General features: G+C 42.6%; 1 protein-coding gene across 1 annotated transcript in view; it reads left to right on the top strand.

The window, feature by feature from the left end:
- Nucleotides 1-911: 911 nt before the first annotated feature.
- thumpd2 (THUMP domain containing 2) overlaps nt 912-26,651 on the top strand; it is a 46,021-nt gene continuing 20,281 nt past the window's right edge. Inside the window, exons 1-4 of the mRNA XM_080192925.1 lie at nt 912-1,058; nt 10,006-10,138; nt 20,033-20,442; nt 25,201-25,278. Coding sequence (XP_080049051.1) covers nt 954-1,058; nt 10,006-10,138; nt 20,033-20,442; nt 25,201-25,278 — 726 coding nt within the window. The 5' untranslated portion in view covers nt 912-953. The remainder of the gene's footprint in view (nt 1,059-10,005; nt 10,139-20,032; nt 20,443-25,200; nt 25,279-26,651) is intronic.

Genomic DNA, 26,651 nt, shown 5'->3' with positions numbered 1-26,651 from the left:
AAACAATTTAGTCAAGTCAAGTTCTGAAGGAGCAAGATTTTATTTGACGTTCTTGCAAGACCGGGTGTCTAGCGAAATAGGCACACCTTACATAGATTTGCAGCACATTTTATACTTTTTTACAAGCATTGTAATGGCTTTGCAATGTGTTGTTCTCCTCTAATTGGTGGTCCCTATCCCATCTATGCATTGTCATTCCCCTATTGGCTCGAGGTGCCCCAAGTTCCCATCCCCTCTACTCTCCATCTAACCAGGTCTCCTGTTATCACAAGAGTGCATTAGCAAACTCATCCATCTTATCTAATACTGTTACATGTCCAGTTCAGATTGGCGGTAATCAATCCTTTGCCAACCTAATCACTGCTGTCCCAACCATCTCAGTGACCTTTTCCCCCTTTTATGCTTAGTTGTAAAAACAACACATCTTGCAGACCATTTGCTTTATGTAACTTGGCCTCTTACATTCCTGCAGGATGTGGTGGATGCTTCACTGCACATCACATCTCTGGTGTTATCTCCACATTACAGGCAGTCTTTTTATTATCCCTAACTAATGCTGTGTTAGCAGCATCGAACCTTATGTCCTATGTTTGTGACTAAACTCACAGTTGTTTCCATAATGTGGGTTATCAATGTGCCTGACTATATCCAATCTATTTAACTTTAAGCTATTTCTCTATGCTCTACAGATATATGTGCTAACAGCATCTTTACCTATTGCTCACAGGTTTACACAGAGAGATGTCGGTGTCTGTGTGCTGGGGGGTTTACACCGGGGGATCTGGTTCTCACCTCAGTTGTTGTTGTTGTTGTTGGCCGTTAAAATTTAAAACCGGCCGCGCGCTCCTAGCTCACTTCCGGCGGGGATGTCAGTTTCCGGTGCGGTTTCCCTGGTAACCGGGCCTAGGTCGGAGTCTAAGTCTGCGGTGCCTGCTCTGCTGCTGTTCTTCCTGATGTCGGGGGGCCGCGGTCTCGGCAGTCGGTATTTCTGCACCGCCAGCCGGGGCCTGGAGCAGCTGCTGGGGGAGGAGGTTCACCGCAAGCTGGCTGCCTCCCAGGTGAGGGCAGATGTCCCCGAGTGCCAGGCAGAGGGAGCAGCCTGTGTCTGTCTGAGCAACTTCTCCTGTATGCAGAGCTTAGATCTGTGTAGCTTAGGGCCCTTTTCTGTTAATATTAATCGGAAAGTGTTTATATATTGATCTGTATCTATGTTTATTGAGCCTGTAAACTGGTGAGGTATTAATGGGGAACACAGAGATGGTGGAGGTACTAAGCCTCTGTCCTCATGATAGAGAATAACGAAGATTTTCCAGAAACTCGGTGTAGGTAGAATGATAGAATCCCTACAGTACAGAAGGAGGCCATTGAGCCTACACTGACAACAATTCCACCCAGGTCCAATCCCTGTAATGCCATGAATTGCATTGCTAGTCCCCTGACACTAAGGGACAATTTAGCATGGCCTGTCAACCTAACCCACACATTTTTGGGCTTTATAGTATATATGATTTACAAGCAGGGGCAGAGTGTAACATAATAAAATTTGCAGTTGATACAAAAACAGGTGGGAAAGCAGGCAGTGAAGAGGATATAAAGGTTTTACAGACATATAGGCTAGGAGAACGCTAAAATTTGACATATGGAATTTAGTGTGGATAAATGTGAGGTTGTCCATTTTGGCCAAAATGGAAAGCAGATTCAATGCCTCTGGGCAGAGGGATCTGGGTGTCTATGTTCATGACTTGTAGGAAGTGGTATGCAGGTGCAACATGTAATAAGAAAGGCAAATGGGATGTTAACATTTATTGCAAAGGGACTGGAATATAAAAGTAGAGACATGTTGCTGCACTTGTGTAAGGTGTTGGTGAGACCACATCCTGATTTTGATTTATTATTGTCACGTGTTTGCAAACAATGAAAAGTATTGTTTCCTGTGTGCTATACACAAAGCATACCATACGTAGGGAAGGAAAGGAGAGTGCAGAATGTAGTGCCACAGTCATAGCCAGCATATAGAAAAAGACCAAATAATTGCAAGATAGGTCCATTCAAAAATCTGATGGCAGCAGGGAAGAAGCTGTTCTTGAGTTGGTTGGTATGTGTCCTCCAGACTTTTATATCTTTTTTGCGGCGGAAGAAGGTGGAAGAGAGTATGTCTGGAGTGCACGGGGTCCATAATTATGCTGGCTGCTTTTCTGCAGCGGGAACTGTAGGCAGAGTCAATGTGGGGGAGGCAGGCTTGAGTGATGGTCTGGGCTTCATTCACGACTGTTTGTAGTTTATTGCAATCTTGGACAGAACAGAAGCTGTACTAAGCTGTGGTACAACCAGAAAGAATGCTTTCTATGGTGCATCTGTAAAAGTTGGTGAGAGTCGTAGTGGATGTGCCAGATTTCTTTAGTTTTCTAAGAAAGTAGAGGCGTTGGGGGGGGCTTTCATAACTATAGTGTCGGCATAGAGGGACCAGGACAGGTTGTTGGCTGGTACAGGAGTGATGGGTGAACATGCTCTGGACACCACACTTTAGAAAGGATGTGGAAGCATTAGAAAGGATTCAAAAAAGATTCATAGCACTAGGGATGAGGACCTTCAGTTATATGGCTAGAAATAAGTTTAAAGCACTTTGTTCTTTGTAGAACTGTTTAAAGCATTTATTTTATTGTATTTACTGCTTTAAGAATTCTGAGGAAGTGTTTAGCAGGAGTTGTGGACCAGCCTGCTTTCAATCAGCGCCAGGTTTAAAAGGAGGCCTGGTGTAGACAGCGGGCAGCGTCTGAGCGGGAAGCAGAGTGAGTTAATAGGGCTTAATATCAAAAAGGGCTTGAAAGAAAAAAGGCCAGGTGAGTTTGTTTGGAAAAACAAGGAAAAAAATTTTTCTCAAACCCACTACAGTGAATAATGGAGGGGCATGTGATGTGTGGTTTCTGTATGATGTGGGAGCTGGTGGACTCCAGGGTCCTCCCCAGTGACCATGTCTGTAGTAAGTGCAGGTTGCTGGAGGAGCTCCAGCTCAAGGTGGACGAGCTGGCCTCTGAGCTACAGACACTGAGGCTCATCAGGGGGAGAGAGGGTGCCATTGTCAATGGGGTGCAAGTGACATCCACCCCCCCCTAGACTGGCTAACTCTAAGGGTCAGGGACAAGAGGGGGCTGCTGGGAAGAGGAAGGGGGGTGAGGAACGGAGGCCTCAGCCTCTTAATCTGCAAAACAGGTTTGAGGTTCTTGCTGCCAGACTGGAAGAGGACGAGGCAGGTGAGGTTGGTGAGCAAATTGCACACGGTACAGTGATGCAGCAGGACATAGGCAAAAAGAAGGGAAAAAGGAACGCAGTAGTAATTGGGGACAGTGGGGTGAAGGGTATTGACACTGTCCTTTGTCACAATGACAAAGTGCACAGAAGGGTGTGTTGTCTGCCTGGTGCTCGGGTCCGGGATGTCGCAGCTGGGCTGCAGAGGAACCTGGAGTGGGAGGGTGAGAATCCAGTCGTTGTGGTACATGTGGGTGCCAACGACATAGGCAAAGTGCGGACTGAGGATCTGGGGAGGGAGTATGAGAAGCTGGGAATGGAATTAAAAAGTAGAACCGACAAGGTGGTCATCTCTGGGCTACTGCCTGAACAGTGTGCAGACGGGCGTAGGGTTGACAGGATTAAGGAAGTGAATGGGTGGCTCAGAGATTGGTGTGGGAGGAATGGGTTTGAATTTATGGGGCATTGGCACCAGTATTGGGGTAGGTGGGACCTGTTCGGGCGGGATGGGGTTGGTCTGAACCGTGCTGGGACCAGAGTGCTGGCGAATCGAGTAAAGAGGACTGTACACAGGGCTTTAAACTAATTAGGGGGGGGGAGGGTGCGAGGGTAGGTGACCTTACGAGATCTAAAGTTAAGGAGAGGGTACAGGTAAGGGAAGAGGCCGAGGATGTCCCAATAATAGAGAGTAGGGGGCGTGAGTACGGTTGGCGGAGTTACGGCAAATAGGGTCCAGGTGAAGGCTGGGATGAAAGCGCTGTATCTGAATGCACGAAGCATTCGGAATAAAGTGGATGAGCTGGTGGCGCAGATCAACACAAATGGATATGATCTGGTGGCCATTACAGAGACGTGGCTGCAAGGTGACAGGGACTGGGAGCTGAATGTCCAGGGATATCAAGTGTTTAGGAAGGATAGGCAGGAGGAAAGGGGGGGGGGGTGCGTAGCTCTGCTGATTAAGGATAGCATCAAGGTGGTAGCAAGGGATGATATTGGAGCCAAGGAGCAGAACGTGGCATCGTTGTGGGTGGAGATTAGGAACAGCAAAGGGAGGAAGATGCTGGTGGGTGTCGTCTATAGGCCCCCGAATAATGATCTGGAGGTGGGGCGGGCTGTTAACGCGCAAATAAGTGCGGCGTGCAGGAATGGGACGGCCGTAGTTATGGGGGATTTCAATCTGCGTATTGATTGGTCGACTCGTGTTGGACACGGTGGGCTCAAGGAGGAGTTCTTGGAATGCTGCCGGGATAATTTCCTTGAACAGTGTGTGTTGGAGCCGACGAGGGAGCGAGCTATCTTGGATCTGGTGCTATGTAATGAGGCGGGTAGAATTAGGGACCTTGCGGTGAAGGATCCTCTTGGAGAGAGTGATCATTGTATGGTGGAGTTTCTGGTGCAGATGGAGGAGGAGAAAGTGGGTTCCCGGACACGCGTCCTTTGTTTGAATAGAGGGGAGTATGGTAGGATGAGAGAAGAATTGGCGAATGTGGACTGGGGGAGTGCATTGGAGGGAGGGTCTGCTGAGGAGCAGTGGAGGATCTTTAAGGAGATCTTTCTTGGTGCTCAGCAGAAATTTATTCCGATGGTCAAAAAGGACTGTAGGAGGAGAGGTAATAAGCCGTGGATAACGAAGGAGGTGAAGGAAAGTGTTAAATTAAAAGCGGAGGAATTTAGAGTAGCTAAGAGTAGTGGGCGAGAAGAGGATTGGGAGAGGTTTAAATGTCAACAAAGATTGACAAAGAAGTTGATAAAGGAGGGTAGGAGAAACTATGAAGCTGGGCTAGCGCTTAATATAAAAAAGGATAGCAAGAGTTTTTATAAATATATAAAAAGGAAGAGGCTGGCTAGGGTGAACGTTGGTCCTTTAGAGGATGAGAAAGGGGACCTAGTGGTAGGGGATGGGGATATTGCTAAGGTATTGAATAACTTTTTTGTTTCTGTCTTCACGGAGGAGGACGTGAATAATTTGCCGGGTGTTAGCGACGGAAAGGTGGTAGGACTGGAGGGTCTTAATGACATTACTGTTACTAGAGAGGCGATGCTCGACAGACTGGAGGGGCTGATTGTGGACAAGTCTCTAGGACCGGATGGAATGCATCCGAGGGTTCTGAAAGAAATGGCAGAGGTTATAGTGGATGCATTGGTGGTTATTTTCCAGACGTCGCTGGATTCCGGGGAAGTGCCGGAAGATTGGAAAACGGCTAATGTTACGCCGTTGTTTAAGAAGGGTGCCAGGCAAAAGGCAGGGAATTATAGGCCGATTAGTTTAACGTCTGTGGTAGGTAAAATGTTAGAATCCGTCATTAAGGAGGAAATTGCGAGGCATCTTGAAGGCAATTGCTTGATAGAGCAGACGCAGCACGGTTTCATTAAAGGGAAGTTGTGTCTGACAAATTTACTAGAGTTCTATGAGGATGTGTCTAGGGCGGTGGATAGAGGAGAGCCGGTGGATGTGGTCTTTCTGGATTTTCAGAAGGCGTTTGACAAAGTACCTCATAAGAGGTTATTGCAGAAGGTCAGGGGACTTGGAGTTGGGGGTAGGGTGTTAGCGTGGATAGAGGATTGGTTGTCAAATAGGAGGCAGAGAGTGGGGGTCAACGGGTGCTATTCGGATTGGCGGATGGTGACTAGTGGGGTGCCCCAGGGGTCGGTGCTGGGGCCTCAGCTTTTTACCATTTATATAGATGATCTGGAGGAGGGAACCGAGTGTAGGGTGTCGAAATTTGCGGATGACACCAAGATTGGGGGAACGGCAAATTGTGCGGAGGGTGTGGAGAGTCTGCAGAAGGATCTAGATAGGCTGGGCGAATGGGCCAGGAAATGGCAAATGGAATTTAATGTTGGCAAGTGTGAGGTGGTCCACTTTGGTAGGAAGAATGGTAGGAAGGACTATTACTTAGGGGGCGAAAAACTGCAGCAGGCGACGGTGCAGAGGGACCTCGGGGTCCTTGTGCATGAGTCGCAAAAACCCAGCTTGCAGGTGCAGCAAGTGGTCAGGAAGGCGAATGGGATGCTGGCCTTCATAGCGAGGGGGATTGAATATAAAAGTAGGGAGGTCTTGCTGCAGCTGTATAGGGCATTGGTGAGGCCGCAGCTGGAGTACTGTGTGCAGTTTTGGGCGCCGCACCTGCGCAAAGATATTTTGGCCTTGGAGGGAGTGCAGAGGAGGTTTACTAGGCTGATACCGGAGTTGAGGGGGTTGAACTATGAGGAGACGCTGAATAAACTAGGCTTGTACTCGTTGGAGTTTAGAAGAATGAGGGGAGATCTCATTGAGACGTATATGATGATGAATGGGATGGATAGGATAGAGGTGGAGAGACTCTTCCCACTGAAAAAAGACAGTAGGACTAGGGGGCACAGCCTCAAGATAAAGGGGGGGCGTTTTAGAACGGAGTTGAGGAGGTAACTTCTTCACTCAAAGGGTGGTGAATCTCTGGAATTCTCTACCCATTGAAGTGGTGGAGGCTGCCTCGCTAAATATTTTCAAGAAGCGGGTTGATGGGCTTTTGATAAGAGAGGGGATTAAGGGTTATGGGGAGAGGGCCGGAAAGTGGAACTGAGCCATGACAGATCAGCCATGATCTTATTGAATGGCGGGGCAGGCTCGAAGGGCCAGATGGCCTACTCCTGCTCCTATTTCTTATGTTCTTATGTTCTTATTAGAAAAGTTGAGGCTATTCTCCTTGGAGATGGAATACATTGGAAGAAACTGTTCCTATTGGGAGAAGATTTGAGGAGAAGTGGGTGCTCCAAGGTAATTGGCAAAACAACAGTGAATTAGGTTACACAGTCAGTGCTTGATCTGTGGAATATATTACCTGAGAGTGTGGTAGCAATGATTGAATCATTGCTTTCAAAAGAGAATTGGACTATAATTTGAAGAAAATCCTTTTCAGATAATGGTCCAGCTTCCTTTTGAAAGTTGTTGCGAACTAAAGGCAGATGAGTGGTCTTTCCAAGTGCTGACACAGACAGAAAGAACTGAACGGTCTCTGCTGGAACTATTGTATGTTTTTTTTGTAAGAATCGGAATGAATGAAGATATGTTTTGAATGAGTACAAGTGGAACGTGGGAAGCTGACCAGAAGTGCACTGGAATAGTCATGTCAAGAGGTAACAAAGGCTTGGATGAGGGTTTCAGCAGCAAATAAATCGAGGCACACAAAGATTTGGAATGGTGATGGTGTAGTTGTCATTGGACTTGTAATCCAGAGACCCAGCGTAATGCTATGGGGACCCATGTTTGAACTCCACCATTGCAGGTGGCAAAATTTAAATTCCATAAAATCTGCAATTGTCTGTATAGTGCAAGAAACAATACTTTTCATTGTATGCTAATACTTGTGATAATAAATCAAATTAAAACAATTGTTTGAAAAAACCCCATCTGTTTCACAAGTGTCCTTTTATAGAAGGAAATCTGCTGTCCTTGTCTGGTCTGGCCTATAGGTAAAGTTAACAAAGTTTGTTTATTAGTCACATGTAAGGCTTACATTAACATCGAAATGAAGTTACTGTGAAATTCTCTAGCCACCATAGTCTGGCACCTGTTCGGGTCAGTGCACCTAACCAGCATGCCTTTTAGAATGTGGGAGGACACTGGAGCACCCAGAGGAAATCCATGCAGACACGCAAGAATGTGCAAACTCCATACAGACAGTGACCCAAGCCAAGAATTGAACCCAGGTCTCTGGTGCTGTGAAGCAGCAGTGCTAACTACTGTGCTATTGTACCGCCCCCTGGTGAATGTGGTGATTCCAGACCAACAGCAAGATACTTGACTCTTAAATGGTCAGGCATCATATAGGGATGTGTAGTAAACGGCAGCTCATCCAGCAATGCCCACATCTCATGATTGAGTTTAAAATGGGAATTATGGTCTGAAGTCCATCTTGGCTTAAGGTTGTGAACTGTCTAGTTCAGCTTCATACAGATACAGGGAGAGAGTTGGAGTTGGGGCTAGGGAATATTTTGTGGTAGCGACCAAAAACAATGGCTTTGGCCTTCCAGTATTTAGTTGGAAGAAATTTTGGCTCATCCAGTAGCCAATCAAAGGCAAGCATTATATTAAAGTGAGAACCATCTTCAGCCAGAAATGCAGTGTGGATGATCCAGTTTAGCCTCCTCCTGGGGCTCCCAACATCAGGAGATGCCTACTTTCAGCCAACTCAATTCACTCCATGGCCTCAGGAAGTGGTTGAAGAAACTGGGCACAGTAAAGGTTGTAGGGTCCTAGGCTGTAACAATGGTAACTTCTACTCCAGAATCAGCTACATTGCTGCCTGTCCATTATCTGCAAGGCATAAGTTCAGGGTGTGATGGAATGTTTTCCCCTTGTCTGGATGAGTACATTTTCAACAACGATCAGCCAGCTTGACTCCGTCCAGTTTGCTTGATAAACACTCCTTCCACCACCTTAAACATTCACTCCCTCAAACAGTAGCAGCAGTGAGTACCATCTACAAGATGCACTGAAGCAATTCACCAGCACCTGAAAGCACTTCTCAAGCCCACGACCTCAATCTCCCAGAAGGACAGATGCCTGAGAACACCACCACTTGGAAGTTCCCCTTCAAGTCGCTCATCACCCTGACTTGGATCCATATGGGCGGCACAGTGGTTAGCACTGCTGCCTCACAGTGTCAGGGAGCTGGGTTCAATTCCCAGCATGGGTCATTGTCTGTGTGGAATTAGCATGTTCTCCCTGAGTTTGCTTGAGTTTCCTTCAAATGCTCTGGTTTCCTCCCACGCGCCAAAGATGTGCAGGTTAGGTTGGTTGGCCATGCTAAATTGCCCCTTGAGTGTCAGTAAATACATGGTGTTATGGGGATAGAGTCTGGGTGAGGTTATTCTCGGTGCAGGCTTGATCGGCTAAACAGCCTCCTTCTGCACTGTAGGATTCTATATTACTGATCCCTCACTGTTGCTAGATCAAATCCTAGAACTCCTATCCTAACAGCACTGTGGACTGCTACATGGACTGCTGTGGTTCAAGAAGGCACTACCTTCTCGAGGACAATTAGGGATGTAATAGACACATCCCGTAAACAATTGAAATGATATAGTAATTTGGGTGGCAGAGTGAATAGCAACACTGCCCCAAAGCACCAGGGACCAGTTCAGTTCTGGCCTCGGGTGACTCTGTATGGAGTTTGCACTTTCCCCCTGTGTCTACATGGGTTTCCTCCGGGTGCTCCGGTTTCCTCCCACAGTCCAAAGATGTGTGAGTTAGGTTGATTGGTCATGCTAAATTGTTAGTAGGATTAGCAGGGTAACTACATGAGGCTTCGGAGATAGGGCTTGGGTGGTATATTTGTTGTTGCAAGATCAGTGGGCTGAATGGCCTCCTTCACTGCGGGGATTCTATGATTCTAAGAAAGATATGTGTTACCTAGTCCAGAGAAATTGATTTAATGGTAAATACATTATTCAAAAGTTGATCTGAAATATTTGTGGAGTCTTAACCTACTTGGACATAATTTATCTGTAAGAGTTATCATATTGCAAATTCTGACATAACAGCCTGTTGCACTCACGAATAATATTCTGCTTTGAGAAGTCCCTACTGCCTTTGGAAACATTTTTATTTAACTGTTGAGTCCTTACATTTTATATGTTGTGTTACTAATACTGTGTTAACTTGCTTGAATGTTTGATGTGTGTAAATGTATTTTTCCTGCATCATTTTTAATCCGAAGGTAAATGTGGATCAAGACTATTGCATGGTTATCTGTGTTCTGTTTTGTGTTCCTGTAGGTGGAGCAGGTATCAGGGAAAGTGTTCTTTACAGCTGATGCAGATGTGAAAACACTGAAGAGCCTGAAATGTGCAGAGCGGTTATTTTTACTTGTGAAAAAGCTCCCTCCAATCCAGATGCCAAGACATAAAGGTGCTATAGGTGTTCTTCATGATTTTAAATTTTTAATGATTAATGTTACTGCCACAAAGCTACTGTTAAATAAAACAAGTTGATTCAGCTTTTTCATAATCTGCAGTATAACAGATAATGGCATCTATTTGACAATGTGGAATATAACCCAGGTATTTTCCACCTACAAAGAAACTGAGCAGTAATAGGGCAAGGCTTCCTCCAAAGATTGAAATGATGGAAGGAGTCACCAATAGTACCAACAACTGATAACTATTCAACAGCAATAATACAGGTGCTCATTTCAGACCTTATCACACCGCTTTGGCCTGGATATGGACAAGAGATTGGGATGTCACAGGGGCAGTGGTAGTCATTGCCCACAAAGTCAAAAAATTATTGTTTGAGATTGTGGACCCCTAGAATTGGCCTACGAAGGAAGACAATTGCGATTTTTTTATTTTGTTTTTTGGAGGCCTTTCATCACAACCCCAGAAATTTCCCATCTTTCAGGGTTTAGAACACAAACATCTTCAGCTGTTTTATGAATTATTCCTTCCTTTATCGGAAGGCAGGAAGACTATTATTGACATTGTTCAGTGCCATTTGTATTTTTTCCAATAATTCAGCAAGTTATTCTGGGCTGACAGCGGCAAGTTAGTTTTAAACCACATTAATGCCAGATGATGAGCATTCTAAGAGAAAGACAACTTTCTCTTGCCATTCAGTGACACATTCATCCACCTTTTTAAGGTTAATGCACTGCAGAGGATGGGCAATTAACGGCTCTACCCTGGGATACATTCTGACGGCACATGGGGTAATCCTCTCATAACTTACAGCTAAGGTTTGCACAATAGTTCTCCAGAATTGCAAACTTTCTGTGGGCAATTGACCTGCACTGAGAACCATCTGAAAATGTGAAATGTGGATGGTTCTGATTGGGTTACACCAAGAGCTACCCAGAAAAGACTATTAGAATCAAACTCAATTCCAGCTTCCCCAAATCCTATCCACTTACCTTAAACTAGGCTTATCCAACCTTTTTGCTTGTGGGATGATGATTGCATATTTTTCTCATTCAGGGGGCCGATGAGCAAATTTCAGAAAGATAAGGTTTGAAACAACAATAAATGATATTTCAAAAAAAGTTAGGTTTTGAGGAAATAAATAATTGCTGATTTAAAAGTACAAAGGTGTCATGGGAATAAATTAAGTTTAAAAAAGAGTTAATTATTTTAAACAAAAATGGCCAGAGAGTGAGAGGATCATTCCCCCATGCACTCAAACACAGTCACTCACTCACTTTACATTCCATTGGCTGTCTGGGCCGTGTCCAAGACTGGATGAGGCTATTTCTGAGTTAGATGTCCATCACTGCCTCCCCATTTAAACTTACTTATCCAAGTGTGATTTTAAAACATTTGCCTGATGGACCAGTTGGTCCAATCACAGGCTGGTTTCTCAACGGGTTGACTGCTGATAAGCTGTAGCCCAGAACCTAGTCAGTGATTTGATGAGCATACCTTGAGCATTTTTTTAAAATCTGTCAGGGAAGTTTTGAAGTTGGACAGTTGCCGCTATGACACTGTTGTGGCAGGTCACATGGAAGTGCCTCAGGAGCCACATTCAGCCCATGGGCCAGACTTTAGACAAGCCTGCCTTAAATACTTATTTCTCCCAGGCCTGTTAATTTCAGGGGACCTTGGCATCACAGCTAGTGACTATGAAATACACAATAAATGGGAGGAGTAGAGAAATGATGGACGTCCACCTTGGAGTGCATGTCCACCATTTCCCGAAGGTGGCAGGACAGGCTGATAATGTGGTAAAGAAAGCATGTGAGATGCTTTTCTTTAATGGACGAGGTATTGAATACAAAAGTAAGGATATAATGCTGGAACTATATTAAAAACTATATGAAATGCTGTTAGCCAGAGTTGGAATTTTATGTACAGTTCTGGTAGCCACATTACAGAAAGTGCCTTTCCGGAGAAAGTACAGAGCAGATTTTTCAAGAATGTTGCCTGGGCTAGGGTATTGCAACTATGAGGACAGATTTGAAAGACTTGGGTTGTTTTCCTTACAACAAGTGCCTGAGGGATGCCCTGATTGAGGTGTACAAGAGTATGAGGGAGCCTAGATAGATTGCACATGGATGTCCTATTTCCCTGAGCAGGCAGTCAATTACCGGGGGAGACAGATTTTAGGTGAATGGTGGGACATGCAGAAAACCCCCTCACCTGAAGGGTGGTGGGTGTTTGGAATTCTCTGTCTGGTTTGGTGGCTGAGGCAGAAACCTCAACTTTTTAATTAAAGATACCTGGATCTACACCTGAAGTCTGTGACCTGCAAAGCTACGGACCAATTGGAATGGCAATTGGAATTGGAATGGGCAGCTAGTATTTTAATTTTTTTGGCTGGCATAGACACAATGGTTGAATGGCCTTTTTCCTTTTGAATTTTTCTATGGTTCTGTGGAAGGTCAAACGAGACAGACTGGGGGGTAGCTTTTGACAAAAATGTGGAATAACATACAAGTGTTTTGACTATTTTGCGCAGGCAAACCAAACAGTTGAAGATATGGTCCCCACTTTCCTGAGCGTGATGTTCAGAAGAACTTTTAATCTCCTGTACAGTCTAATGCAACCTCATAAACCAGGCACTAAAATGTACAAGCAAATTGTGGATGTTTGCAAGTGGATTTTTCCATCTAAACCTTGCTGATTGCAAAGCACTTTAGAATCCATAAAAGAAAACAAGATGCGGAGAAGTCAATTGCACAACTTAACCAAGTGCTAAAAGGACTTACAGAATTGAGTTTGGAGATATGCTGACTGACGCCTTTCATGACAGACTTGTTTGTGGTCTAAGCAGTGAAGCAACATAAAAACATCTGCTAACTGAGAACAATCTCACAATCACTGTTTCTACGGAGCTGGCTGCAAAGCAATTGAGATTGTGCGCTTGAGTACACAAAATGCCGACTGAATTGGCACCCAAGAGCTCTGGAACTTGTACATGTTACCGGTGTGCAAAGCCGGGGCATCCTGCTGCTGAATGCTGGTGTAAAGATGTGGACTGTCAAAGCTGTGGGAGGAGAAAAGGCCACAGAGTGTGCCTGCAGGAAGAGAAAGCAAATTCTGAATAAAAATAAGGAACAAACCAACATAGCGTTTAAACAAAATAAAAGGAGAAATGTTCATGTTGTTCAACAGAGTCAAAAGAGTGAAGGAACTGTCACAGGAGGAGCTATCATTAAACATTCTGGCATTACACACATTTTATTTATTTAGCGAATGAAAATTCCAAAGCCAAACAGTTTCTTCCGGCCCTGTTATGTTGAGTGTGGATAGGCCTCCGCTGAGTCTGTGGATTGGACACTCTTCTATGATGTGGTACATAGTTTGCTCCCCACAGACATATAGGAGCTGGCACTAATGCCCCATCTGTGGAGGTTGGCCAGGCAGAGGCCATAGCCTGTCCTGAACCTGTTGGGGGTGGACCACTCTTTCCTTGGAAGGTTGAAACCATGCAGCTTTTTAGTTCGAGACCAGGTACATGTTTGTCATGTCCAGTGATTCACATTCATTTGTCCAGATGGAATTTGTGTTGAAGTCCTACATGGGAGGGTTTTTCCAGTTGGCCTTCTTGATGGGAGTTGGACCTTGGGTGGACTGAATAGATCAGCATGCATTGGCGTGTGGAGGTGTTGTAAAGTTTTTGTCTCACTTTGTGAGTTGTTGCAAGTGGGCAGACTTGCGAAGGAGTAATGTTTGCCAGGATCGGGGTCAAGGGAGTGGTGTTCGGTGTAGTGTTCCAGAAATGATGCACATGGTAGCATTCAGCTTGGTGTCAACTCTGTGTGCATGTGCAGACTTGCACAGAACTGCTTCCCATGAAGGGCCACATTGAAGTAGCTGTGCAACTCAATGGGCAAATAGCAGATTTCTGCCTATAATTATTGAAGGGCAACCATCCGTCTTTGAGTCATGCATGGCAGGAGAAGATTCAAGAATGTGCTGAAGTCAGTATTATGACCAATGGCGAATCAGGCCTCACAAAAATCTTTAAAAAGCACATAACATACATTAACGATTTGGAGCAAGGAACTGAAGGCACTTGCTAAGTTTGCAGATGATACAAAGATACGTAGAGGGACAGGTAGTATCAAGAAAGCAAGGGAACTGCAGAAGGACTTGGACATGTTAGGAGAATGGGCAAAGAAGTGGCAGGTGGATTACGATGTGGAAAAGTGTGAGGTTATGCACTTTGGAAGGAGGAATGGGAAAATGCTAAGGAAATCAGAAACACAAAGGGACATGGGAGTCATTGTTCAAGATTCTCTTAAGGTTAACGTGCAGGTTCATTCAGCAGTTAGGAAGGCAAATGAATGTTAATATTCATGTTGAGAAGTCTAGAATCCCAGGGAAGGGATGTATTTCTGAGGCTGTATAAGGCACTGGTCAGACCCCATTTGAAGTATTGTGAGCAGTTTAGAGCCCCATATCTAAGGAAGGATGGGCTAGCCTTGGAAAGGATCCAGAAGAGATTCACAAGAATGATCTGTGGAATAAAGAGTTTGTTGTATGAAGAACGGTTGAGGACTCTGGGCCTGTACTCGTTAGAATTTAAAAGGATGAGGGGGGATCTTGTTGAAACTTGCAGGATACTGCGAAGCCTTGATAGAATGAATGTGGAGAGGATGTTTCCATTAGTAGTTAAAACTAGAAGCAGAGGGCACAACCTCAGACTAAAGGGACGATCCTTTAAAACAGATGAGGAGGAATTTCTTCAGCCAAAGAATAGTGAATCTGTAGAACTTCTTGCCACAGAATGCTGTGGAGGCAAGGTCATTGAGTGTCTTTACGACAGGCCCTTATTAATTAAGGGGATCGGGGTTATGGGACAAAGACAGGAGAATGGGATGAGAAAAATATCAGCCGTGATTGAATGGCGGAGGAGACTCGATGGGCCAAGTGGCCTAATTCTGCTCATAGGACTTGCACTATTTTTGATAGATAATTAGGGATATGAAGAACATTACAGTCAAACTGAAAATAAAAGGAAACCAAGCAAAATGTTTGAAAGCAAGGTCTGTACAATATGCTGTTCGGCCAAAGCTCAAGGCTGTCTTGGAGTGACTAGTGAAGACTGAGTTTTGGAACCTGTCAGCACTAGTGAATTGGCCACACTAGTGGCCCATGGTTCCAGTCATCAAGGAAGATAGATCCACAAGGATTTGTAGGGGTACCAAGGTGACTATGAATCTAGTGTTATGTGCTGAACAGTACCCATTACCTCACGTTGAAGACCTGTTTGTGGAAGGCCAAAATTGACCTGAGCCAGGCTTGCATACTGATGAATTTGGACAAGAAGTCACAGGAACTTCTGTCCGTCTGACACACACGGGCTTGTTCCGGTACTGAAGGTTACTGTTTGGTGTCACATTTGATCCTGCATTGTTCCAGAAGGCAGTGGATTAGATCCACTGAGTCCAGTGCTATGTGGATAACATGCGAGTCACCAGAAAAGATAAGAACATAAGAAATAGGAGCAGGAGTAGGCCATCCAGCCCTTCGAGCCTGCCCCGCCATTCAATAAGATCATGGCTGATCTGTCGTGGCTCAGTTCCACATTCCCGCCCTCTCCCCATAACCCTTAATCCCCTCGCCTTTCAAAAACATGAAGAAGAATACCTTCAAAACTTGAATGCCAGTCTTCTGAGATTGGAAGACTATGGTCTGAGAGTCCCTCAAGAGAGTTCTTCCAATTCTCCATTGAGTATTTGGGAAACCTGTTTGACACTACTGGCCTTCACAAATTTCCTTCTATTGTCAAGGCATTGCAGAGGCACCTGCACCTCAAGATATTAATTACATTCCTTCCTGGGATTGTTGAATTATTATGGAAGATTTGTCCCAAACCTGACGACAATTCCAAAACCATTACATAACTTCTCATGTCAGAGAACAAGACATAGCAATTGAACTGGAAGCATTGGTCAAGAGATTCCGTAAGTTCCTGTGTGGGAGAGAGGCTACATTGCTACTCACTACCACGTTTGGACCACACATGGGACTTCCGGCACTTGCAGCAAATAGTGCAAAGGTCAGCATTACTCTTGTCTGCACATACATACGCTATTAAATGCCACTAGTCAAGTCTACATTGCAACGTGGATGCACTTCCAAAATTACCACTATCAGGTAATTCTTCAGGCTACTGAAAGGGGAATATTTTCTACTTTGAACAAGTTGACAACACACCCATCACTTCTAGGCAAATGACCAAAACACACAGAGCAACGCTGTGCTCTCAGAAGTGATGAATCTGGATTTATGAGGGAAGACTTCGGAACATCTAACCTGCAACTCTTCTACAGGAGAATGGAACTGTCAGTACCGTAAGGATATTTATTATGGGAGCTCAGTGATTGCCACCATTGAGAAACTGATGTTAAAGAAGCTACATGGAGGCCACTGCGGAGTCATACGCATGAACGAGATAGCAAGAGATTATCTCTGGTGACCTGGACTTGATGCAGGGATGTGGAGAAAGTTAGAACACCATGCTTTTGTACAAAGGCCAGCCTTAGCACCACTGCAGCCATGGGAATAATCTGAAGAGGCTTGGCTTGGCAACATGTGGATTTTGCAGAACATTTCAAAGGCCATATGTTTTTATTAGTGTCACAGGTGGGCTTGCATTAACACAGCAATGACGTTACTATGAAAATCCCCTAGTCGCCACACTCCAGCGCCTATTCGGGTATACTGAAGGAGAATTTAGCACGGCCAATGCATCTGACCAGCACATCTTTTGGATTGTGGGAGGAAACTGGAGCACCCAGAGGAAACCCACACAGACATGGGGAGAATTTGCAAACTCTGCACAGATAGTGATCCAAGCCAGGAATCAAACCTGGGTCCCTGGCGCTGTGAGGCTGCAGTGCTAACCACTGTGCCACCTTACCAGTTGCTCACACCAAATGGCCAAAGATTGCTGTGATGACCATGTTTGAGAAGACAATTGAGAAGCTAGGAGAAGTGTGTGGTTGCATTGGATTTCCTGAGCAACTGGTCAGTGAAAATGGACCTCAATAGTCTCTCAGGAATTTGAGAGCATTCTACAAGAAAACTATTTAACACCCCAGTGCAAACTGGAGGAACAGCAGCTCATATTCCGATTGGGCACTTTACAGCCTTCTGGACTGAACATTCATTTGAGTTCGACAATTTCAGAGCATGAATTCTTCTCCACCTTCACCCCATTTCATTTCATCTCCTTCATCAATTTTATCATCGATCTTTCCTCTCTTCCATTTTTCCACTTCTCCATTTCAGCTTTCCTTTGTATCCTCATTTACATTCCGTTTGTCCCATTCCACCCCCCCCACCCCCACTCTCATTGTACAAATCTCTGCTGATTACCTTTGCTCTCAGCTCTGATGAAGGGTCACCTAGACTCAAAATGTTGACTCTATTCTCTCCACACAGATACTGCCAGATCCGCTGAGATTTTCCAGCATTTTCTGCTTTTATGCTCAACGCATTACTTCTGTGCTACATCATCCTGCCACCAACGGACTAGCAGAACACTTTGTCCAAACCTGAAATGCACTTTGAAAGCAACCAAGGAACAAGGTTCGCTTATCAAATACCTTATGTTCTTGCTGCTTACTAGAATACCACACTCTCCACAATTAAGATCTCTTTTGGCTTATGATGATAAGGCAGCTCTGATCCACATTTGATCTTTTTAAAACATCCAAAAATTAAGGAGGATGTGCAGCGAGCACAAGTGGAACAGTGGGATAGCAGGGTGAAAAAGAGTTCACCAAGGGCAAAAAGATTTGGCTCGGAGCTATGACATGGGTGAATTAGGATCCTGCCGCTGTCCTTGCTTAGACTGGATCTGTCTCTGTCCAGGCTAAAGATAACATTATCTGGAGGAGGTATGCAGACCAGTTGCTTGCTGGAAAGACAAAGTTTAGGTTTGGCTAGTCAGGGCTTTCCTACATCCCCGATACCACCAGACACTATTGAGGAAGTCAACACTTTCCCCACTGTTCAGACACAGAGAAAATCTAGTTTGTATGTCAGTGCCTGCTAAGCCAACTACCAATGGCATCAGTGGAAAGACCAAAGCACCAACAGTTCATGCCAGCGTGAGGACAAAGAAGACAACACCAAAGGTCTGCATTCTGAGAGCGACATCCTTCAGACGGTCTGACTTATTAATAAAATGTGACTGACACAATGACTATTGTTCATGCTGAACTTGTTTTGGAGATACTTAAATTAAGCAAGAAGGAAATGCTGTGTATTAGTTACTATTGGCTCATCGTACAGTCCTGCTGTAGCGTAAAGTATGCAAGTGGAGTTATGTCATAAGATGTAGAACAGGAAACAAGAGAAACAGCAGCAGTGGAAGAGGTCATACACCACAATTTAAGTTGGTTCCAAGTGTCATATCTCCAAATACACAACAAAAGGAGAACGGCTGTACAAGACATAACATTGTATTAACTATTTAAAATGACATTTACCTTTTTATTTAAAATATAATTCATGTTTAATTGCATTGGATTGGATTATGTTAAAAGCTACAGAAAGCGGATTCTTTTTGCTAGTTTCTTCTCTAGGGGGTTATTGAGTAAATGTTTTTTTATAACTGTTTCCCCATGTGGATCGTAAAAAGTAACTACCTAAAATATTTGGACTCTATACTAAATTTGGCCTCTAACGGGTGCTGAGTTAACGGATTTCAACCAGAATACTCTTGGTATTACAATTGCCTTCAGCATGTTAACAGATGAAATTTACTTCAGCTACGAGGATAGATTGGAGAGGTTGCAACTATTCTGCTCAGCAAGAAGAAGGCTAAGAGGAGACTTGATAGAGATGCCCAAAATCATGAAGGAGATGGATAGAATAGATAGGGAGAAACTGCTCCCCCTCGTAAAAGGATCAAGAAACGAGGGAGCACAAATTTAAAGTGATTTACTAAAAGAAGCAAATGTGATGCAAGAAAAAACTTATTCGCACAGCAAGTGGTTTGAGTCTGGAATGCACTGCCTGGAAGAGTGGTGGAGGCAGTTTTAATCGAGACATTGCAAACAGTGATTAGCACTGCTGCCTCACAGTGCCAGGGCCTGGGTTCAATTCCCAGCTTGGGTCGCTGTCTGTGTGGAGTTTGCATGTTCTCCCTGTGTGTGCATGGGTTTCCTCCAGGTACTCCAGTTTCTTCCCACAGCCTGAAAGATCTGCTGGTTGGGTGCATTGACCCGAACAGGCACCGGAGTGTGGCGACTAGGGGAATTTCACAGTAACTTCATTGCTGTGTTAATGTAAGCCTTACTTGTGACTAATAAATAAACTTTTAAACAATGGGCCAAATGGTGGCTTCCTGCACCATAACCATACTGTGAAATAAATGAACCACTTTTTCCTAATTTTTATCAAACAGTCTGGTGGAAGTCCATATGTGTGAACCTTAGAAGAGGACAGGATAATATCAACAAGAGAAAATACCCCTTGGTATGATTATCTGAATGTTTGAATTTTATTGCAGCTCTGAGAATTGAAATTTGACTTTGGTTGTGGAGATGCAGCACTGCAATAAGTTAGCAAAATGAAATAATGTTTTCCAAAGTTTTTGGCTGATTGAGATGTAGCATTAGACATTTGGAAATGGTTTGTATAAATCCTTATTAATTTATACAAACTTAATGGATTTGGGAGAATTAAAGGGATTAAAGCTGACTGGAAATGGAATATTTTTGGCAATATCATTTTAGATTTGTTAGATATGCAGTACCGATTATTGGCTTTTTTTTGGATTTGAAACGTGATGTGTTTTGGCTTGACTATACATTCCACAACAATATTTTTCTTTCCTTTGAATTCCAAGGAAAAGCAGTTCACGTACTCCAGAAGTGTGTGATTGGAGAATCTGATAAATGGTTGGATGTTGTTGCCAAATGGCAGACTCTTCAGGATTTTAGCAAAAGACAAAAATGCACTTCAGATATTACCGGAACTGGGATAAAACGGCCAATGCAACAAGAGAACAGTGGAACGTGGAAAAGACCAAAGTTGGAGCTGGATGATCCTCTAACAACCATCCTCGATGAAATTCCAACTGGGCACGATCAACTTCATGCAGTGATTGAAGGAAACTGCCAGAGTAAGGCACCAATGCAGACACCATCTTCACCTAATGAGCTGCCTAATTCCAAGAGTCAAAATACTGCATCCTGTATTGATTTCAGAGTATCTTGTCGCTGCAGTGGGAGAATTGCTAAAGTGTTTAGCTCACAGGTAATTGTAATTGCTTGTTTGAAATTGGTTGTTAAGATTCGAGGAATTAGGATGTGTTTGAGCTAAACTTCAAAAGGAAATTGCTAGCCTAGCAAACATTTGCAGGACTGGAAAACTTTATCTTGCCATTTTATTTTTGCTCTTTATTTGTATTTCACTGTATTAACACAAAAGTGTGCTTGAATTTGAACACACATTTTGTGATGGCATTAAGATACTTCTGTTTGCACTGCTGTTTATTACTAAATAACAACCACTCATAACTGGAGAATTGGTTGATTTAAATAGAGGCAAATGCGCTCTCATTTTCCTTTCCTCCTTCCCAGAAGGTGTTAACTTTTTTTGCTGGTTTACAAGTGCCAATTGTACATAGTGAGTGCCAGCAGGTTGGTTGATCACTAAGAGCGATGCCTTTATTCACTGTCCGCACATAATGCAGTCAGCAAACGCACAGCATCATTAATAGACAGGTAAAGCTATTGCTGGAAGAACTGCTTTTGGTGAGCATAATTAAGCAGTAAAAGAAATTGTAGTCCCAGTGAAATAATTCTAGTAGATATACAACTTGATGGTCAGCAAAATTTTCAATGATTGTCATTCCAGCCAGCTTGCTAGTGCTAAGGTGCTATTTCTCTTATGAATAATTTGATTGGGTGCTGTAAATCACCAGTTATCAGAGTTAACACTCGTTCATACATTATTCTTCCATTATATCATTTGACCTTGGTTTTAATGGTGCTATGCACACACAGCTGCATTGCAGTATAAGTACTATATGTACTGGAAGTCAATTGAACTAACAGGATTGGTTATTGACTTGAGTATTAATCCAATCCTGCCTGAGGGCCTGAAAAGTAGTTCCATGAATTTCTGAAGGAGAACTATGCCTAGTATTTGCTGAGGTGTACAAATTTGCAAGCTCTGTTACTGAACCGAGGACTTAAAAGCGTACTGCAGCCACCTTGTATGTAGGAATTCTTTTCTAACCTCCCCTTTTAAGCTTTATGACTTTTCTCTTGTTACAATTGAAATTGGTTACTTTGTTTTGCTGAATAATCTTCAAAGTCACCCATTAAGCTCACAGCTGTAGTGCAACAATCTCTAAATTTTAAGTCTCACTTTATAACTATGGCGAATACAGTGTATAAGTTGACCCTGCGACCTGTTAGAAGCCTACAAGATAACGAGGGGCATAGACAGAATGGATAGGCAGAAGCTTTTTCCCAGGGTTCAAGAGTCATTTATTAGGGGGCATAGGTCTAAGATGCGAAGGGTAAGGTTTAAAGGAGATGTACGAGGCAAGTTTTTCACAGAGAAGGTGGTGGGTGCCTGGAACTCAATGTCAGGGGAGGTAGTGGAAGCAGATACGAAAGTGAGTTTTAATGGGCGTCTGAGCCAAATAAATGAATAGGATGGAAGTAGAGAGATATGGCCCCTGGAAGGGTAGGAGGTTTTTGTTCAGTTGGGCAGTGTGGTCAGTGCAGGCCTAGTGGGCCAAAGGGTCTGTTCCTGTGCTGTGATTTTCTTTGTTCTGAAGACTGCCTGGTTTTTCAGCACCAAAGCGCATGTTTAGGCTATAATCAGCACGTCAACTGACCACCCATTTCTGCTAAGAAATGCTATTCTTGCATTAGGCCTCAATTTCTCACCTCAGAAGTCTTGTTTTACGCACCTTTATAAGGTGGTTCCTGGAATCAAGCAGGCAACACGTGACATGGTGGCAGGAAGATGCGCTTGAGTTTAATACACCACACTTGGCAATTGAGAAACTGAAATAGGCCCCCTGACAAGCTAAAAGTCACAGTGTTAACTAATAGTCACTTGATAATATGGAATTTGAGTACTACTGAAAAAAAAGACATGCTGCAAAGTTTTTTTGGCTTGCACTTATCAGAACAGAATCATGAGAATACCAATTCTCAGGAACAGTTTGTAAAGCATGAGAGGAAGGTGTGGATTAGTTTGCAAGTAGACTCTGGCTGAATATTTGCCATGGAAAATGCACCAGGGAATGGTTGACTGTTGAGCTTTTGTATGTTCTTGAACCATACAAATCAATTCTGATTAAGGCTTTACAGGGGGAAATGAACCAGGGAATGGCTGTCCCCAAACTTTTGTTTGGTTGAGAGAATTGCAATCCATGGACATGTTCGTTCTATTTGCAAAGAACAGGGCCCTGTTTGTGAATATATGTAACTTCTAGCACGCATTAGTGAGCCATGCTGCAGTTCTGACTGATAAAACCTAAATTGATGTTAGTGTAATTCTCAGCACATTTGGAATTTTTAACGAGTGTTTTCATATTTCTGTGAATCTTGCCGTGAAGAGTGTAAGACAAAGCTTTGACAGCATTTCTCTTTGTTGAGAAACGTTAGTTAACTGGTCAAGTAACTTTCGTTGTGGCAAGAGAATTCAGCGTGAGTGAAAAACTGCAAGAATGGCAAAAAACAAATTTTCCTTGAAGAAAATGCGTGAGGTTGCATATTCCATGAGAACAGGGACCAACCACTGACTTATCTTGAGGAGAAGCATTATCAGAATGAACCCTGAAATTGGTAGAATGATTACATGGTCACCAGAAATGCAATAGAAATATACTGTATGCACTTATAGGCCAAATGAATCTGAGTCCAGCAAAAATATTCAAACATTCACTAGTTGGAGTGGTCATTTTATTGAGCAAAAATATTGAGAGTTGCAATTGAAGACCAAGATTATTCAGGTTACTAAAAGACCTCTCTGCCAAAATTACCAGTTTACAGCATCATCAGACAGAGGCAAAACGCGTATCTATTACATCCCACAGCAATTTGGATGATATGTCCAGCAACTGAACTGCGGAGTGGAACGGTTCGGACTCAGTTCCTGTGAAAACCACAGGACATAAGACACGATTCATCATGGTGCTGGCAGCTTGACCAGTGGAACAGAATAAAGTTTATGGTAATTTTCAAATGTAAAACCGTATAGGAAAACAAGTTTGTGCATATCTGTGACAAGAGTTGGATAGATGAAGATGAAGTGAAGGTATTGATCCATAATAGGCATCCCAGTGGCCTAAGCAAAGAGAACAGCATATTAATGGGGGACATGTTCCAATCCCGTATAATTGGTGAGATCAAGAGGTGCTGGCAAAGAAACAACACCCAAGTTGTATTTATGCCATGGGATCTAATGTGTGTAGTTAAATCTTTTTGGATGAGTGCCTCAGCAAGCCTTTCAAGGGTCATGTTTGCAGAGAGTGGAATAGGTGGTTGATGGAGAAAAACCTTCTCCAAAAAGAGTGGAAATATGTGTGCTGCCCTGATTGGTTTTTTTTTGTGATTCTGTCTTCAAATTATAGGATGCTATTAATGGCAAACTCTCATCAGAACATTCAAACATGTGGAATGTCCAATTTGTTGGATGGTGAGGAAGATTACTTGTTGTAGTGGGATGATTCTGAAACTGACAGCACCAAAGTTCACCCAGATGATTGCATAGGCAAAGTGACTGAATGAGTTCCTGAAACTCTGCATTGGATGATGAATATGACATTTTTTTCAAACATTATCTTGTAGAATTGTAGAATCCAATAGGTGTCACATTGATTTAATTTGAATTACTGCTGTTATGTTTGTCCACATTTTAAAATGGTGACTGTCTATAACATCAGTGGACACATGTTATATTCCACATATAAGTTGATACCCATTTTCTTTGGAAGGATTTTTGAGAACGTCCTAGTGAATCTAGGCTTCACCTTTTTCTATAGTTTTTATAGTGTTTTCAACAATTCTCCCTCAACTGAAAACAGATAAACTAGTTAATTTGTTCTTTGCTATGTTAAAGATCAATGTGAAGAGTATGGCAATATTATTTTACTATAATAGGAACTTCACTGCAGAATTATATGTCAGAAGTGCTTTGATACCAAGTTCAAACTAATGGGCCACTACCTGACTGCAAGCCTTAAGTCTTTATTTTAATTAATAGATAAAATGCTTATTTTAGCAAAGGTAATCATGGAATTAATTCACAACAAATAAATGCTTGCATCCGATGTAACAAATTTACAGTGAGACAAACCCCCTTCTGGATAAAAATAAATCCTGATGAACATCTACATTCCATTGTTTGTATTTTAAGTTGTGTTTATGTTTTCTTATGGTATCTTTTCAACTATGCATTTAGTCAACTTTCCCAATTCTGTTAGTGCTTGCATTTCTCGTTCTCCTCTGTAAAGTGCTTTGAGGCATTATATTAAGTTTTATTTTTATTGAAACAATTCATGATCTTTGGCAATATGATGTATGCTTCACTGCATTTGAGTTTACCACATTTCAGATAAGTAACCAGAATAGGTCAGACGTAATTTTAAATGGGTGCTAAATGCTTTCATTGAATGTGTAATAATTCCACTGGTTTCATCTGCTGTGATTTGTGACATTCTGTCTGAGATGCCAAAAACATTTCCTGGAAATGATTATTATATTAAACAAGAAAGCTTCCCAGAGTCAAATGAGAGGCTATTTAGTTATCATCTTCCAGAATAAATTAATAGTTTGCCGTAACGTGGATTGCATCCACTTGATTTGAAAGTTCCAAACAAATAGACTTTGTTATGTTCAGACAATAGGTTTTCATTGTGTGTACAATGCCACTTAGTAAAAGTAAGAATTTAGCAAGTTTGTTATATTGCATGACAACTTGTCTCAATTATAAATGGACGTACTCTAGGAAATGGAGTAATTGTTGTGGGTACTTAATTTTTCACAGGAGCTCGGAAGAGCAATTGGGGTTGCCCTTGGCAGGCAAATGGGCTGGAAAGCAGAATTGAGAAACCCAATGCTGGAGGTAAGAGCTGCAGTTTTAATAAGATTGCAGTAATGACTGGAACACTTAAAATAATTGAGACTTTTTTCTGAGGCAGAGTTAATTAAGCTATTTACTTTTCTTGATTGCACAACCAATTTTGTATTTAGTTTGTCTTTGACAATGAGTACTTGATATTGTCAAATAAACAATGTAATCATTTAATTGAATTGAAATCGCTCTCTGATAATACAGACCTTGTGTATAAGGAAAAAAGGACATGTCAGACCTTTTCATTGTGCACTGCATAGTTTAAATTCAAACATTGCTTGGCAGTTAACTGTCAGTCAGCTGGTGCATTTTCCATGACAATGCTTCAACCAATCTGCACTTGTGTAGTATAAATTGTTGTTTTCCCCTTGATTTGGACAGTATATCTACTCTGGGTTTAGATTCAAACATATATTTCCAATTGGGTGACCACATTTCTGCAAGTCCAGATCAAATGAATATCTAATAATAAAATTGTAAGACATGTCTCCTAATGGAAAAATACCCAAGTTTCCCAAAATAACATTCATCTAAAAAAATCTGAAAACTCGCGTACCAAAAAGAAAGAGAAACTAGATGTTTATACATAAATTGCTGACTTATGCTATGAAATAGAATGATGAAATATGATCAATGAAGTTCTGTTTCAGTACTCAGAAGGATAGAATACAATGATGATTGTCAAAATATGGGAAAATTTACTAACTCAAGAAGTGGCCTTGCTTCTGTCAAAATTTCAACAGAAACAGATATATCGCTGAAAGTGATGCATGTCGAAGCTTTTCATCTTGCAGTCAGGACAAATGCAAGAACATCAGATTTCATATCACAATTTATATATCAGAAGGGATACTGATTGGCTAAGACATTGCCGTGGAGAAAATAATGGGGAACTAATAGGCTCCCCAAGATCCTGGGCAATTCAAATAAGACGCAATGCTTGAACTTATTCATTTTCTTTGCAGAGAACATGTTTTTGTGTATCAACGTATGTAGGTTCTGGCAAACATTAGGGAGCCATATTACAAGGTTGACTGATCATCATAAATTGTGCTAATAGCTACATTAACAACCAATCAGGATTGTTCAGTATGTGCTGCCCAATCATATCTAACAAGTAGATATTTTGTTTTGGGTTTTACAACAAGTATAGATACACTGAGCAAGGCCTGTGCACTGCCCGTTACGAACAACTGAAGGAATGTGCTTTTTGACTTGATCAGACAATCACCGGAACTTATGGCTACATCACAGCAATTTGCACATTCTTCTCCTGTGGTATAAATTGTTGCGATTGTTTAAAATTTGGTATGTTTGCATTTGTCCTGATGAGTTCAAGATTAAAAAAAACTTCAGCAACATGT

Source organism: Carcharhinus amblyrhynchos, chromosome 7 (genome assembly GCF_965287045.1).
Source record: "Carcharhinus amblyrhynchos chromosome 7, sCarAmb.v2.hapA, whole genome shotgun sequence".
NCBI lineage: Eukaryota > Metazoa > Chordata > Chondrichthyes > Carcharhiniformes > Carcharhinidae > Carcharhinus > Carcharhinus amblyrhynchos.
The sequence above is the reverse complement of the archived record's forward strand: the minus strand, read 5'-3'. Positions and strand labels throughout refer to the sequence as shown.